The sequence below is a fragment of the Lepisma saccharinum genome, chromosome 27 (genome assembly GCF_977018435.1).
Source record: "Lepisma saccharinum chromosome 27, izLepSacc3.1, whole genome shotgun sequence".
In the NCBI taxonomy this organism is placed as follows: domain Eukaryota; kingdom Metazoa; phylum Arthropoda; class Insecta; order Zygentoma; family Lepismatidae; genus Lepisma; species Lepisma saccharinum.
The window spans coordinates 46,665,732-46,683,658 of NC_139255.1; the positions used below are offsets into that span (position 1 = coordinate 46,665,732).

General features: G+C 39.2%; 1 protein-coding gene across 1 annotated transcript in view; it reads left to right on the forward strand.

The window, feature by feature from the left end:
• Positions 1-17,927, forward strand: part of fus (epithelial splicing regulatory protein fusilli) — a 267,610-nt gene that overhangs the window by 226,320 nt on the left and 23,363 nt on the right. The window contains 2 exon segments of the mRNA XM_083113532.1: positions 2,712-2,927; positions 16,086-16,325. Coding sequence (XP_082969658.1) covers positions 2,712-2,927; positions 16,086-16,325 — 456 coding nt within the window.

The window sequence follows — 17,927 nt, forward strand, 5'->3', positions numbered from 1 at the left end:
GCGGACATTTTGCCGAGCAAAAGTAGTGAATCCCACTGTACCATATATTACAATAGATTATAATAATATATTATAATACATTACGAAATGGCGGGCAAAAATTGCACATCCAGTCTTCCGCATGGTGGTATCCTGTTACCATTACGTAAAAATTTGGAACCAACGGCAATAGAATGATATAGAGAATGTGACAATAACAAAAACAACTTTATTTTTTCGTTGCAGTTGATATTATAGAGGTAAAACATTCGGCCTCAAATTAGATTTTTGAGCTTCAGTTATTTTGTCAAGGTTATTATTGAAAATGCCCCCTCCCCGAAAGACTTACCAACTACTAAAATTAAATAATGAAAATATACTCGTTTAGCATTTCTGGTATAATCGAGGATTATTTCCGCCAAACTTACTAGAATGACTGTACCAGAGAACATTTATGTGCACTACTACTTATAACAACATGCATGAAATATTAATCAGGAACTTTGCTTTACATCAATTGGATCTAATATCCTTTTTGTTATTCAATAAATATTAATTTTTTTAAAAAATGACATTAATTTCCTTGCCAGGACAGTTGTTTTTATACAAATTGGCAATGTTAACCACAAGTAAGCTAGATCATGAATATGTTCTGTTATATATTTATATTTTATACGGTCTTTTTACCTAAATTCATGTAATAATAATACAATATTAATTAATATATTATCAATATACCTATAAATTATATTAACGTATTGATTTAAATATATATATTTCGGAGACACTTGGTGCGGATCCTTCCCGAATATCTAGGATATCCGGGAAAGTCAAAAAATGCAATTTTACAGGAGACAGTTATTTACATTTATTATTTTAATAGCGTACGTTACAGACATGATATACTTGTTCAATCATCACTCTTTGACAGTAGCAGCGATTGGGTTCCAAAACTGAGGGGGGGGAGACAGTATATTTCCCTTTGTATATAAGATTTAGCATAGTGGGGGGTGGGCAAAAGTGGCGAAAACTGGGGGGCAACTGCCCCCCCCCTAATCGCCGCCACTGCTGTTTGTCTTTACACATGCCCGATAATATCTATACTTATAATGATCTCTTTATTTAATTCAGTGCGACGTAAAATGAAAGTAACAGTAAATCTCAGTTTGCGACTTGCGTGCTTTCCCCGAACACCCTAGATGTACGTATTTCCACATACGAGGGGGGGCTCAAAAAGTTTCCATATCCTTATAATTCAAGTAGGAACACAAACTTGTGTAAGTTGAATAGGTACAACTTTGTGTGTATGTTATGTGCCAAATGACTGCAGTTGAATAATTACAGTTCCCTTTCCGGGTGTTTGAATGAATGAAGTTGCAACAATGGACAAATTGGAATACAGAGCCGTGATCAGATTCCTCTTCCTGCAACGCAAACCTCCCAAACAAATCAATGTTTTCTCCCTGAAAGGAAAGAAAATTCAAAACAGTGGAAGCACTGTGATTCCCCCTCCTAAAAATGCAAAGGTCAGTGTCTGCCAAGAAGGTGGTGATATCCGTTTTTTGGGATGCACGTGGTGTTATCCTCACGGATTACCTTCCGAAAGGCCACACAATTACTGGGAACTATTACGCAGACCTAGCCAAATTGCGTGAGAAAATTAAAATTTTGAGGCGAGGAATGCTGTCCAAAAGTGTGTTCATCCTGCATGACAATGCACCTGCCCATGCATCCAATCGTGCTCTCGTCAAAGCACGTGAGTGTGGCTATGAAATTTTGCCTCATCCTCCATATTCCCCGGATATTGCACCTTCGGATTTCTTCCTCTTCCCTAATATGAAGTTTTTGCGGGGCAAGCATTTTCAAGATCACATTGACTTCATATCCGCGACAGAGGCGTGGCTAAACGCCCAATCTACAGCGTTTTACAAAGATGGTATTTGCAAGTATTTGCAACGATGGGAAAAATGTTTAACATTGGGTGGTGACTGTAGAAGAGACATAATTTTTCTGCCCAGTTTCAACTTTCTCAGAGATTTTGAACTAGGTGAATATGGAAACTTTTTGAACACCTCTCGTACGTGCATGATTAGAGCCTCTTTGGGAAGATTATGTCCCAATTCAGGAACTATGACTAAAGTTCCCAATTCAGGAACCGATATTTTCAATGTTGCCAACTCGGGAACAGCTGCCTCGGGAGAGGCAAGGATCGGTATTTGAGATTCTTATCGTTACTACACTTTACCCTGAAATATTGCGCACATATATTTGCATTTGTGGAAAAAAATACTGTGCTTTACATGTATTTTTTCTTTCCTCTAATATATTTTGAGTATATTGCAGATATTTCGTTTCTAGGTTAGGTTAGATTAGCATAGGTTAATAGTTACATAGGGGTGCGTAATGTCAATTGTTTCAAACGTCAATTAATCCTCCCCCGAGGCAATTAGTAGGACGTGTTGAGTTGGGAAGACATTTCACTGAAATATCCAACTGGTATAGAGCAGTTCCTGAAATGTCAGTTTTCATTCTAATTTTCATAGTTCCTCAGTTGGGAAGTCCTAAATCATTGGAATGTTCATAGTTCCCGAATTGGGAAGTCTTGAATCGGGAATAAATCGTTGGAAATCCTTGTTAGCAGAACAATAAACCATCAAGTTTAAGAACGTCATAGTTAGTTTTCTATTATCATATGTTCCATATTAACGCTTGTCTTGTCTCAAAAATTTCAGCTGGACTTCTTTGAGGCGGGCGAGAATTCCTGCAAGGTGATGGACGGGGAGGAAGGTGTGCTGTTCGTCAGGAAACCAGATGGCAGAGCCACGGGCGACGCCTTTGTTTTGTTTTCCCAAGAAGAGGACGCAGCCAAAGCGCTCAGCAAGCACAGAGAACTCATTGGTTCAAGATATATCGAACTGTTCAGGAGTACAACAGCGGAAGTCCAGCAGGTGAGTGTGATCTGTGATGTCAGTTCATTGTTCTTTTGTTGACCGCTGTAATACTCGTTGAGCTGGCAAGATTGGTGACTGTATCCCGTTTCGCCTCGTGGCTTATCTGCACAAGATTATCTGATTTGAGTACTATCCGCCATTTTAGGCGAAACAGGAATTATAGTTTCCCCAATCAAATTGAAAGGGAAATGCATAAAATGAGGTAACTTTGCAATAATATGTTCCCTACGTGTACATTTTGCGTGCATAAATTCATTTATTACGAATGTAACTGTAATTTACTTGTTTTATTACAAACCAATGTTCCAACAGTTGTCTGGGGATGCAGTGGCCATTGTTATAGTCAGTGGCAGATCCAGAAGTCACAGTTGGGAGGGGTAAATTTCAGTTTGATGAGGAGTAAAGTAAATTTACAACCAAAAACATATTCCCGATTAGCCTTTCTGTTCATAAAGTAGACTTAAAAACTCAAACATCGCTCTTGTCGCGCTCCCCGCGTCTGACCTCCACGTCTATGATGTCACTATATTTTATACATGTCTGTCGTTCCATGGAAATGGCAATAAAGTGAAACTTTTCATTCTTGAAACTTTTTCATCATTGCTTGACGCTACTCAAGTGACACGTTTACAAGATACCTATCTGTATCCCATGATACATCTCATAGACGCTTCATAGAGCGGAAGGAGGCTTCAAAACGTCTAACCAATTTGCAGAACACTTGTACCAGCTGTGGTTTAGGCTCAGGGGGGAGCGAGAGGGGGGTAAGCGAGGAAGTGGAATGGCCTTTTGTTAAGTCTGCTGAAAGCTCACCTACGCAGGAGTGTGGCAAAGCGAAGCAACAGAAAGACGGGGGAATAATAAAGATGTAATCGTTGGTGGTACATCATAGAGATGGCGTTGCAGGAATTGGACCTATTAGAGTATATGGAATTAACTCAGGTATGTAAATGTTCAGTTTTTATAAGACTTATTCTGCGGTTGTCGTTTCGACGGTACTAAATATTTTCTGTATAACCATTAGGCATGCATTGAGAGTGAAGGGGGGTCGCCTGACTCCCCCCACCCACCGACGCTGTTTTAGAATAAAGGAACTTGGTTCACTTACCGCGCTTGCGAGTTCACCAGCTTGTATCAGGCCGATAACCAAAAATGACCTCAAAGTCGGTGAAATAGGGAATGTTTCTTACTGACACAAATGAATACTAGATTCGGAAAGTGTACGTATATTTTCGTCTATTAGGAAAATGTTGCTTTGCTTCCGAAAGTAGCGCGTGACCGTTGCTTTTGCTTTCAACAGTACAGCGCGACGTCGACCGTTAACTTTAACGTGCACAAGTTTAAAACAACACAATAGGCATTTCGTCCTAGCAAGTAATCCTTCAATGCTCAATTTAAGAAACTGAAGCAAAATATCGAGGTGCGTTTATAACACAAGTATTGAAAAGGTATTGCAAATAACTCTGCCTCTGACTTGGCAACATTGCTTTCCTTTACGATGATTTTAAGTCCGTTCGATGTTTCAAAATCCGTGACCAACATGTGATTTTTCAGCAATGCTGAGAACGCGAGAGTGCAAACAACCTGACGAAGCAGGTTCAGGGTTCAATCCCGAAGGGGAGGGGGAAGGATGTGGGGCCTTGGACCTTGACATGTTTCTTGATAACGTCCCCCCATAGCAGCGATTTCTATCTGAACGCCAAGGAGGTTTTTTTTTTAACCCACAATTTTTCTTCCCAACCTGGAAGCAGTGTTGCCGGTCACTGTAACATTAAGTTTCTGCGTATGCATTTAAAACACCCTTTTTGTTGAATTCAACACTCGTAATATACGATACGTACAGTACGTGCCTAAGTTACAATACTGTACCTGTACTGTGTTCAAAGCAATGATATAGTTGTTAGTTCAAAGTTGCTTGGCAGGTGTTCCCACACCTTCAGCGTAATTGTTGCAGAGTCACTCAACTTTCCTTCTGTAGGGTTGCCGGTCCATTAAAAAAAAAAGAAGAAATTGCTTAAATTTGTTCAAAACTGAATCTTGCTTTTTCGAGTGTGCGGATAATTGACGCGCGGATAAACTACGTTCTACTGTAATTTCATATTGAGTTTGGTTTGGTTTGAGTTGGTGTTTTAAGTCCACTTTATGCACAGTAAGGCTAATCGGGACTGGACCTACGGTTTAAAGTGGGATCCGAACCACTGTGCCATGTGCCTCCACCGGGTATCAAACCCGGGACCCCTTGACTACAAGGCGACGACGCTACCACTGCGCCATCGGGGAGGCCCTAATTTCATATTGACTGTTGAAGCAGACTGCAAAGATTATGGCCACTACTTTCTAGTTACTGTATGTCGAAAATTTCGGTCTTGTAAACTAGCACGGATATTACATATTGGCACGTAACAATAGATAATATTAACCAGTTGGTAGGGCGTGTGACTTCGATATCCCAGCATTAGCGTCTCTGGTGTTCTGGTGTGATCAGCACCAGGATTCGGCAGCTTTATTCCCCTCGGTATCTTATTCATTAATGGCACAAGGTGAAGCCTACTCCAATCTGCCCCCATTCCCTCCACGCGCGAGTACGATGGACATGGTTCTGCGCAGTTGTCCCAACATACACCTTCAGGCTAGGGATGGCCAAACGGATCCGGATCCATTCGGATCCGGTTACGGATCTGGATCCGGATCCAAAAGTTACGGATCTGGATCCGGATCCAAAAGTTACGGATCTGGATCCGGATCCGGATCCGGGTCTGAAAGTTCCGGATCTGGATCCGGATCGGCGGATCCGGATCCGGGTCTGAAAGTTTCGGATCCGGATCCGAGATTTCCGGATATAGAGGGGCCCAAAGGAAGAAATACGTGTTTTTTGTTTCGGCTAAAAACTGTTTTAGTGGGCAAAACCCGCCTCAAATGTCACGATGAGGACAAATTGACGTGAGGATCATCTGACTCCTGTGTCCCCCTCCGATTCTCATGAAATTTCACAGGTGTATAGAGAGGCCGTATGCCCCCTGTTTCTGCCTATGCCATATTTACGTGGTTTCAGGGTCAGATCCCCACTTCAATTTCTCATCATCTTGACATTTGAGGGGGGGGGGGGGAATGAAAACACACATAAATGTGAGGCATTCCATTCCAGGATGAAACCTTTAACACATATAACAAGATATAAATGTTATACAAAAATTATACATTTGTTCTACAGTTACAGTTCTAAATAAAAAAGTTCTGGATCTAGATTTCGGATCCGCTAGGATCCGGATCTGGCCATCCCTACTATACACCTGCCACGTTTCATGGAAATCGGAGGGGAACACAGGGGTCAGATCCCCACTTCAATTTGTCCTCATCTTGACATTCGAGAGGTGGTTGCCCCCTAGAACAAATTTTTTGCCGAAACAAAAAAACACGTTTCTTCATTTGGGCCCTGCAAGTTTCATGAAAATCGGAGGGGGAGACTTAGACCTCCCTTGTAAGTGTATTAATTAATTACAAATCGCGCACGTGCGCACGCACACTATATATATATGTGTGTGTGTGTATGTATATTATATATATGTATATTAGCAGGTAACAATATGTTATAAGCACATTCTTACTTTCCAAAGACGTGCATGAGGGATGGCAAAACGGATCCGGATCCGAAAATTCCGGAACCAAAAGTACCGGATCCGGATCTGAAAGTTTTGGATCCGGATCCGAAAATTCTGGATCCGGATCCGAAAGTTCCGGATCCGAAAGTTCCGGATCCGAAAGTTCCGGATCCGGATCCGATAAATCTTAGGATCCGGATCTGGCCATCCCTACTTCAGGCCACCTTATTGAACTTCGCCCCGCCCTTCAATTTACGACGTCACGATTGCAGTGCGTTAATGCAAAGAATCCTTCAACTAACATGACGAACTTAACAATATATTTACCGTGGTCAGAAAGACGGGGGCCGGGGCTTGTTTGATAAGGTATGAGACCAGTTATACCCCTATAGATGACTGATCTGATATTATATTTGAGCGAACTATGTTGTAGGATGTCCCAGTGCTCTTGATACTTTCAGATCTGTGACCATGGGCGTTCGGAAGGGGGGCAAGGGAGGGCCGTTGCCCCGCCTGGAAAATGAAAGTCAACAAAACAAATATGCATTTCACACATATAATTTCATTTTAGCCACAATAATGTGTGTTAATTATTGCATGAACATCATAAATTCAAATTTAAGCAATGTTTTTTAGTGAACAACATTATTTTTGCGGAAAATTTGCCTTCGTTTGCCCCTCCCTGGAAAAAATCCTGCGGACGCCCATGTCTGTGTTTAGAAAGGAACGTGACTCGGTGATTTGGAAAAGTCGACAGATAACACTGATGTTATGGCTACGCCAACTGCCGTAAAATTACATATTTTGATGATATTTTCATAACGGCTAGATACTTTGCAAAACTGGTTTAGTGTTTCATATGAATGAAATCCGTCATTGTGATTAAATATGGTGGACATGCAGTGCTCGAAGTGAGTGGTATGCTATCCCCAGCTAGCAAAATTTTCGAAAAAGCACCTTCTTAGCTGTATCATTGTCAAAACCAAAAGAGCATCCCCCTCCCCCCAGCTAACCCCAAGGCTTGACCAATCATCCCTCCAGATAACATTGTCCACTTCAAGCGCTGTGGACATGTAAACCTGTCGTAACAAAACATTTGGACAATGAATGGACTTTCATGTAACGGACGCTTTCTAAAGCTGGAGAATGATGTGGACCCCCCCCCCCCTTTACGTAAAAGTTAGAAACAGGAGAAAAGTTAATGAAAATAGCCCTTAACCATTTCCCGAGCAATACTTGTGCATCCAACTGTACCACATTTTCTCTGCATGTTACCACGGCCTGCCTACCTATTCTTATCTCAGTCATGGGCAGTTTGCCGTATCAACAACACAGTCCACTTCAACTGCTTTTGAAGTCAACACGTCAGCGTGCCGATTGGGGATTGCGAAAATGGAACGTGCATTCGGATATCTAATCGCCACGGACAAAGGGCATGTGGTTCGATAATAGTTTCAACTTCAGATTGGTAGCAGTGGAACATCGAGAGGAATAGTGGCAATCGTCTTGCAGAAAATGCACTGGAGAAATAGACCTAAATTAAACAAGACACTGTCCTTTTGATCACTGCGATATTTCTTAGGTTACAAGCAATCATTCAGATCCAGGCTCGAGAGATTCATCCAAGAAAATTATCTGGGAGGGGGGGGGGGGTGTAAGGATACATTTAAAGCCCAAATGACTATGAATTTGCCTCTTCAAGACAACGAGATGCAGAACGAAAATAATGCCCTTGTGAACTTTACGAAACCAGTTTTTCTACCATGATACGTAGTGTTTTGTTTTAAAGAATTATCAGATTGCCTTCAGCTGGAGATCATACCTTCGAACAGAAGTAAACTCTACCGCGGGCGTTGTTAATAATTTGAATCATATTTCAAGAACAGTTAAGGCACACAGTGTAACGTTGTTTCATATCGTTTTTTTTGGCAAAGTACGTATACTTTGCTTCAAAGCACGCTAGTTCGGAAAACAATCATGCACAAGCATGCAGCTAGCAGACTATTTCCACGAAAATCAGTTTTCCAGTAGGTGCGTTTCATGCGAGAAAGAACTTCGTGTATCGCACGAAAATCGACTTTAGGAAAGCCATAACGAACTTCACAATCTTCACCCAAGCATTTTAGGAACGGCCGATCGCCACAACACGTTTATCGCGTTACACTCGGCGCCATTTTGGGATTGCGTTCTAGGTTTATATCTCGTCCAAGTCTTGTTTCTTCTCGTTCAATGTTTAAGGCTGAAGTTTTAAGAACTGGACAACCACTATGTGCCTCTTATCCAGTGGCGGCGCCAGCCTAAAATAAGTGGGGGGGGGGGGTACAGATTTCGGAGTCAAATTCTCGGGGGCTAACTAATATCGGCTAAAAGGTACTTACGTAATACTTTACTACTATATAATTGCACCAGCGACCTACTTTACAGTCAGATCCAGAGATAAATCACTGAGATGATGTGTTGCATTTTGTTCCACAGGCACGAATCTTTTGTGTCAAATAAAATGCAATAATTGTATTGTTTTCTTTTCCTAAGCCATTATCGAAAGGAATAGTATCTCAGTTACTATTCATATGAACAGTAAACAAAATACACCATAAGAAATACTCATTATCAACTCGCTGGATATATGTATAAACACTACATATAGGCTAACACTATTTCTGTGTAAAGAATGCGAGTGCTTTTTTGTTCAAATAAGAAAATAACCACAGCAAGAAACTACGATAAGGTACGTCTGTTTTTATGAGCAGCTACAACATTGTTTAAATCCAAAGATTTTGCATGCTCTTTCTCAAAGGACAGAATAGATATAGCATTCAACCTCTCATTACCATTTCGATTATGAAGGCAACACTTGATTTGCCATAAGCAGTCGTTGAGGGGGTTAGTAAATTTCAATAAAACAAAGCTTATAAAGTTCGTAAAAGGCAATTTTAAATATTTTAACCATTGCAAGCAGCTGCTGAAGGGTCTTTATTTTGAGTTCCTTTCTGACTCGGTGAGCCATAACTCTAAACTGTTCAAATTACAACAGTAAAGCGGCACTAACTTAATAAAGTAGGCATCAAATAAACAAACCACCCTTGAATAGAAAGTATGTTAATGATGCCATTTTCTCTGCCATGATGAAATATATTTTACTTTTTCTTGTTCAACGACTGAAATTCAGAACTTAGGGCTAAAAATGGGGAGGATGCGGAGATGTGATCCACTTAGGTGCCGCTCACAAGGAACGACAATATTTTGACTACAAATTCACTTCCACTAGGAGACAAATACATTGACATAAAGGCAATGAATATAGTTGCAACTCTTACACTGGGCATTTTTATTAGTGAAAATAACTGCTGAAGATGATTTTTTTCTTTGGAAATATTGTGCATAAATACTGCAGAGAATTGGATCAATAATTTTAGATTTGCTTCAAAGATTGATTCTTCCGAACTGAATCAAGTTTCTCCACTATGGTGGTACTGCAGAAAATATTTCCTAACCTCGCAAATTATAATTAATTAACATGTAGGACTAGGACTGCGAGCTAGAAAATTGCCCAAGCCTGCTGATATTCGAACCGTATTTCAATGATTACTTGATTGAATTTGTATTAAGGTCTATTATATGCACAGACATGGGCGTCCGCAAGGGGGGGCCGTGGCCCCCCCTGGAAAATGAAAGTCAACAAAAAATTACATATTTCACACATATAATTTAATTTCAGCCACAATAATGTGTGTTAATTATTGCACGAACATGGTAAATTCAAATTTAAGCAATGTTTTTTGAGGGATGAACACTATTATTGGGGAAAATATGCCATGTTGGCCCCCCCCTGGAAAAAATACCTTCCTTGCCCCTCCCTGGAAAAAATCCTGCGGACGTCCATGTGCACAGAGGCTAATCGGGACGAGAGCTACAGCTTCTAGAGGAATTAAATTGAATTGTTTTCTTGAAGTACACTTTATGCCCAGATAGGTTAATCGGGACTGGCCCTACAGTTGAAATTGGGATCGAAACCACTGTGCAATGGGCACCGGGTCCCCCCTTATTGCAAGTTGACGACGTTGCCATTACGCCACAGGGGAAGCCCTTCTAGTGGAATCTGAATGACTTAATGAAATGTTTCCTCCACTGGGATTGAACCTGGGACCCCTTGATATGAAGGCAGCAATTATATTGCTAGACCATGGAGGCTGGGAGGCCAGTTTTATATTTCCAATATTTTAGCGTTTAGGAATTAGGTAGTTTGTGTACTCTTTCATTCTTTAGCTTCGTATTTCTCCCTCTTGAATATTTGCAGTGATAAGGATAGGAAGGCTTGTGTTGCTGCCATAAACCTTCGGGTTTAAGAATGCTGGAGAATTAGTTACTTAAGAATAGATATAACGATGAAACCAATGAGAGAACATCTCTAACTCGCATGCAGTTGTTGGTACTCCAATGAGGAACTAACAAACCGAAACGAAACATAACGCTTCTTTAGATTTTGAACGTCATCCTACTTATAAAAATTCATTTTTCACACCTGTTAGACCTATTCCGAAATATTGTGATACCATTTACAGAGGCTGCCAACAACAATCAAAGAACAATCTCACATCCACTGAATAAGTCCATCTTTCAGGCAGCAGTTTATTTCGTAGCAAGTTTGGCCACTCCTGATTGGCAAATTACTTAGTATCGAATTACTAGTGGCTCGGGGGGGGGGGGGGAGGCTGAGACCCCCCTGTAGCGCCGTCCCTGCTCTTATCAGGTATCAGACCTGGGACTTCTTGATTACAAGACGACGACGTTAGTACTACGTCACCGAGGAGACCTAGTTTTTTTCGAGCCTTTTATAAACTTATTGAGGCAACACCATCTTGGAGGTCCAGGCCGAAGCGCTAAGTCATGACGTCATCTGGAGGTGACTCCTTGTCATAGAGAATTAACGCATGTTAATTTCTTTTTCGGAAGGACTACGACTCTTAGATGAAGTTCAATTTTGACATTACCCTCCTGGTGAATATAGTTGGAAGATTGCATATTTATGCCAATATTTTCAGATAAACAAGGTAATGATTGAGGTCATTGAAGGGAAACAATTTTTTCCCTTCAAGAACCCTCTGAAGACTTACTTATATTGTGAACGAATGCAACCAGCTACACATGTTGCCACTGATGGATTAACTTGGAAATTACGATAAAAATTATATATGCTTTAGATATGCACTTACTGGGTGTGGATGAGTAACACAGTAGCCAACCTCTGTATTGGAGTGGTTAGCACAGCAGGCTACTGTGCCAGATGTCCCAGCATGGATGATCTTTGAGAGTGTCTTTTCGTCGAATCATCACTCACCTTCATCTTCGGGATTAGCTAAAAGTAGCAGAATAGCGATGTAAAATAAATCAAATCAGAGTATCACATGATTAACACGAAAGGGGCAGTTTTGGCATCTTAAATTAATGTGTCTGTAGGCTGCACTCAGCCTGGAATTGCTAAAATGTTCCATAGACTCTTTGTGAATTTTTATAGTTGGTAACAGAAAACCAAATCAGCACATGGAGATTCTGTAGAAAAATAGTTAATTTATTTTCTATCCAATGAACAGGATATCATACACTTCATAACAGCTTAACATTGTAATTGTCCTCTGATCTGTATGTTGTCCAAACTAACTCCCCATGAACAATGCTTTTAATGTATCTTGTAACAGGCATTTCTTTCTGAACCGGTATTTCAGCCAATTTCTTTCTCTTTCTTTTAGTTTCCAGCATTGTTGGTATTTTTTTCACCACCTATTTCCAACAGTGTTTTTTTTCTTCTTACTTTTCAGTCCATTTCACACCATTCTTGATTGTAACTACAGTACATGTTCAATGTAGAATACTAAACACACATAATTTTCCAGAATTTCAAGTGATTTACATGATTTACTTCACAACCCTCATTTTCTAATGTTTGAGTTCAAACTCTAGATAACAAAAAGATGTGATTGCACCATGCTTTTGTTTTCTAGAAAGAGATAGTGCTGAGAGACAACTATAAGTAAAAATTGCGCTTGTTATATTGTGATCATTGCCTAGTACCCCATGTTCTCATACGATGGACCTTTTTAGATCAGCTAGATAACCCCAGTTATTCTCAGTAACAATAACTTGTATAAATTCCTTATTCCCTATGTTTATGACCAGGATAACTTCTTTCAGATTGTGTAGTAAGTGTATTTGATGCATATTGAGTTCCATTGGAAACTGAAACAGTGAAAAAAATTGAAATTTTTCTCATTTCCAATTTAATCTTAACCAAGTTTTATGTATTTGGACACTGACAGCTCCAGCAAAGAAATGAGTGGGGTAGGCACATTTAGTATCTACTAAAATATGATACAAAACATGCAAATTTAGGATAAAACCTCACTTTTTCATGAGACATTCACCCTTCCGTATGGGACAATCTCTGTGTTTAGAGGTGCCTGTATTTTTGTTTGTTATTTTGCGTTACTTTCCTGCCACTTTTGGCTAATCACGATGTCAAGTATGAGTGATGATTAGATGAAAATGAAGAACTGACTCGCACCATGGGCATAACTTGGGACTTAACTTTCAGGGTGGGGGCAGTGTCGAAAAGTTTTCCATCCCATAACAACAGCGTCCAGGATTATTTGCTAAATAACTGACACTTGCGAAATTACAAATATTACTCTTTATTACTTTTCTCCTCAGGTCCCCTAACTTGTAAATTTTAATAAACTTTAAAATTTTGAGGGGGCAAGTGCCCTCCCTGCCCCTGCCAAGTTACGCCTATGGGCATGAGCATACAGGGTTATGGATGTAACATAACTTCCTGGTATGTTTTATCAGAACCTACTATATACAAATACTACGTAAAGAAGCCCACAATATTTTTTCCTCGGGGGGCCAAAATGAGGTATTATGATGTAGCTTGAGTGTTCAACTTCTTGTCAGTAAATTACTGAGAATATTAGCATTGTTATTGCAAGCATATATTTGAGTTTTTTTGTACCGATGATGTATTAATGTAATATGCAGTACATACATTGAGGACTTAGTTGTCAGAGCTCAGACGGCATAATTCAAATTTCATAACTGAAACAATTCGTCACGAGAACCAGGTGAATGTAACTCCAAAAATGTGGTTTTTGGTTTTGTTCGACATGTCACATCTAAAGAGCTCTACTTGTTGGGAGTCAGATCAACCAGTAAACTGGAGTCACGTATCTCCAATTTACTCTTTCTACAAGTCAGTTATATTTTATAAGAATACTATACTTCCTCTCTCCTGTAAATTTCATAAAATTGGAGTTAGTTCCTCTGGTATTCTTATGAATGAATTATTTGGTTGTGAAAATGCCCACTTGCAATATTTGTAATTACAGTAGAGCGTCGATTATCCGAACGTCGGTCAACCGAACGACCGCTTAACCGAACTGTGTACTTGCTCGCACCTGTTACTCTCCCACCCTACCGTCCATCATCCCCCTCACTCCCAAACTAAGTTTCCCACAGTAGTCGCCGCACTGAGCCACCGCTGGCGGAACATTGCTTCTAATGGGGCGTTCATAAGGCGCTGCTGACCGGCCAAGCCGCCAGTCGCTGTGTTTCAACAATCAGCACACTTCTGTCGGTGTATGTATTGTTCATGCAAAATGCGTATGTAATATGTACATATTTTTGTTTAATAAACTGTACCACATACTATATATTCCTACTAAAGTTGCCTTTGTACGTTACTTTGTAATACTTAAAGAGATGCCTGTTTTTATGAATAAATTTACTGTACAGTACTTCTTTTTGGCAAATAAACATGTACAGTTCGATTATCCGAACAAACCAGTTTTCCGAACACCCATGTCCCCCAATTACTTCGGATAATCGACGCTCTACTGTACATAGAAATTTAAACAACAAGTGCAAGCTCGACTATAAGAGGTTCTCTAACAACCATGGGTGGAGTTTGGGGGGGGGGGGGGGGCAGACTCTGGGAGAAGCATATGATGTACCTGAGGGTTGTTGAACATCCCCTAGCTTATAAGGGGTCTGGAGACCTTCCCCAGGAAATTAAAAAAAAACAACTTAAAAACACTGAGTTCTAGGCCTTTTAGATTTGAAAATGTTAAATTTCCTCGTTTAAGTAAACAAATATTAATTAGTATATTGGTTGTCAGTTTTAAAAGAAGCAAAACAGTACGATTATTGCATTTTGCATTTCATTACTTTTTTATTGATACAATACTCGTATTACTTTAAAAAAAGTTACGGTACAATAATAAGCTTCAAAAATTTTAGAAAAATTAAATTGAAAAGTTCTTTTGATGCCTCAGCAGTAACTGTTGACTCAACAGTCATTTTATGTTTTCCTTTCTTCAAACTGTACACATCAATCAAATAGTCTAGGATCCGCTATTGTGGCATAAATTAACGCATGTGCAATCATGCCAAATGTCAAAGATTTGCAGTATGGCTTCATAACAAAAATATACTAACTGAACTTAATCATGTGTTCTTTTTTTAGTCTTTTTTTTTAAGTTGGGAGGGCCTGGCCCCTCCAGAACTCTGCCTATGCTAACAACTGAGTTACTAAGGGAGCCCTGGTTTCACATGTTTTATGTTTACTGTTTTACTTATGTGGAATACTTTACTGTCCAACTTATGTGGAATACTTTACTGTCCACAGGATCATATCGCCTTAGAAACTCCTGATGACAGGCTGGGATTTTGATGCATTTGCATTTTTTTTTTGGAAAATCCAGTACATTGCTCAGCGAGTTTCAAAGCCAAACAAAGCATCTTGTAACTTAATCATGTTCATGGGAAAGTGAGAAAGGAAGTAGCCAAGAAAATGATTGATTTTGAACAAAAATGAAGGATATAGTAAGCTACGTTCAATTCCTGATGCTTTGTCTGGAGAAAATTCTTTTACTGGAGAACTGCCAGAGGAATTGCAAGCTGTTAACATAGTATACTTCAAGTTAGCTCCTGTAGTGTAGGTATAGTTGAACGGAACTTTTCAATGCTCAAGTCTTTGTCATGAGACACTCGGCAATCACTTTGCTTTGACAACCTTTGTATGTTGTTAATTGCAGTGCATTGTAATGCATTAATGAATTTGTAAGTTTGCTGTAGAAGAGAATTTGAAACTTTAGAGAGCATTTTTTGTAGTTTTTAGGGCATTATTGCATTTTTATAGAGCATTTTCTGGTATTTTATTGTGCAAATTGTTGAAATTGCAGTATCACTGATTTATAACAATAAAAGCTAAATCAGGGCTGGTTTAATGTCTCATTTCATGGAGCAATGGCATGGTACGCCAGACATGCAAGTTAGTCCTGGTCAAGACCTCATTTTTTGTTAAAATTCTGTGTCTTAACAACTTTATTGTATTTACTTACGTGAAATTTTGAAATTTCGTATTTCCGCATTGCACAATTTAATGGTTATATCCTATTAATTTCAAAGACTGTCTTCATTCACTAAGGATACGGCGCCTTGTAATATATATATATAATTATTTTTCTTGTAATTGTCTAGAATAATTTTTTTCTTGCCCTGGCAGGTATTGAACCGTTCTATGGACCCGAAAACATACGAGCAACAGCAACCGCTTATCTCCCAGATTCCGCAAGTACCGGTTCCACTCTTGCCACAACATATCATAACGTCTGGTACCAGGAAGGACTGCATAAGGCTACGAGGACTGCCGTACGAGGCGCAGGTAGAGCATATACTGGAGTTCCTTGGAGAACATGCCAAAAATATAGTATTCCAAGGTGTCCACATGGTGTACAACGCACAGGTAAGAGAGCCACTTTTATTTCTTACGGCAGGGTAGTTTTTCATGGCTTTTACAACTTTTCTGACTTAAACTGAGGATTTATAAACTTTTTTCCAGGCCAAACACACACACACACACCCCTCAAAATCTACAGGTCTCGCTCCTCTGTACTATTTTGCATTGTCTGTCAGTGATCTTCCACTGCCATAGGTTCACAGAAGTCTCCACCAGAATCTGGAATTTGGGTGGAGGGGATGAAGCTTACTATGAAGGTTTTCATTTAAAAAAAAAAAGATTTATACATATACATTTTATTATTCTTGTTAGTAGTATGGTTGTACATATTTTTACATAAATAATTTTTGCATTTTCTTTAACTATACAGAGCAGCATTTTATTTTTTGCCTGAAACAAATCAACAATACATAAAGCAAAACAGATAGTAAAAAGTAGAATCAGGAAAAAAAATATTACTCATAGTTTGGCAACAATTTGGGGGACAGCCCCCCCCCCCCCACTTTTTGCCCCTGTGCTGTGGCCTCTTAATGCTTGCTAATCCTTGTCTACCAAGAAAAGTAAACTGTCCTGACCCTCATAGTTTTGGCACCCAATAGTTTTGGTTTCATAACGTAATTTATGTAAGATAACTACTGTGTACGAAAACAGTTTGACTGTTTGAAAAATCTGCTGTTTTTCAATATAAATCAAAGAACTGATAGTTAAATATACAGAGGATTACTGTAACTGGATTCCTCTGTGGACATGCCAGAGCTTGGACTGTAGCGTTCCAATTTTGTAACTGAAATAACTGAAAATAGACAAATGGATCACTTTGAGATGAAAAGTGGGGGTGCTTACCTGAATACAATGGGTGCACAAACACCCAACCCTGCCGGTGCTGTCTGTATCCGTACAGTAACATTTTAATATAATTTCCAAAGAAAATTGCTGAAACGCTCAGGGTTTGTGTAACTACATACTTTTGAAATTTGGTCCTGGAACTTATAGCAATTAATTTATGTAGCATTCTTAACTGGGAATATTTGTTTTATCATTATTATTGTATTATTCATTAGTGATTAATTGCACTATTGATGTTTCAAATCCTTTCTTGCTGATGACAATCCTTGAATTATTTTATTTTTAAATAGCCATGAACAGTTGTTTTTACATTGAAAACATGATGTATTTTGTTTACTACTACTCTTAGTACAAAAAAATATCACTTCTATTAGCCAAGTCCTAGAACTTAAAAGGAATATTGAATTGTGAAATTGAAACTAATTTTTTTCATGATTATTTTCATAAACTAGCATGAGAATGTTAATATACACATATCTGGTAAAGTTTTCTGATGCCTTATTAAAGTGCAGGTCTGTTTTTTAAGGTTTATTGTTGAAGGTTTAGTATTTTTAGGGTTATTTGCATATCTTTGTGCCTGTTTGTTGTCTGGAGATGGGCGATTTTGGTGTGGTCATTTATTGCTAGATGCATGCATATTTCATTTTTGACGAAAACACAAAATGTGAAATAACACACTGTAATGTTAATTTTTCATGTTTCTGAAAGGTGTGACGTGCATTTTTCTGCCCTGTTTTGTCACGAAATGATGCGAAATGAACG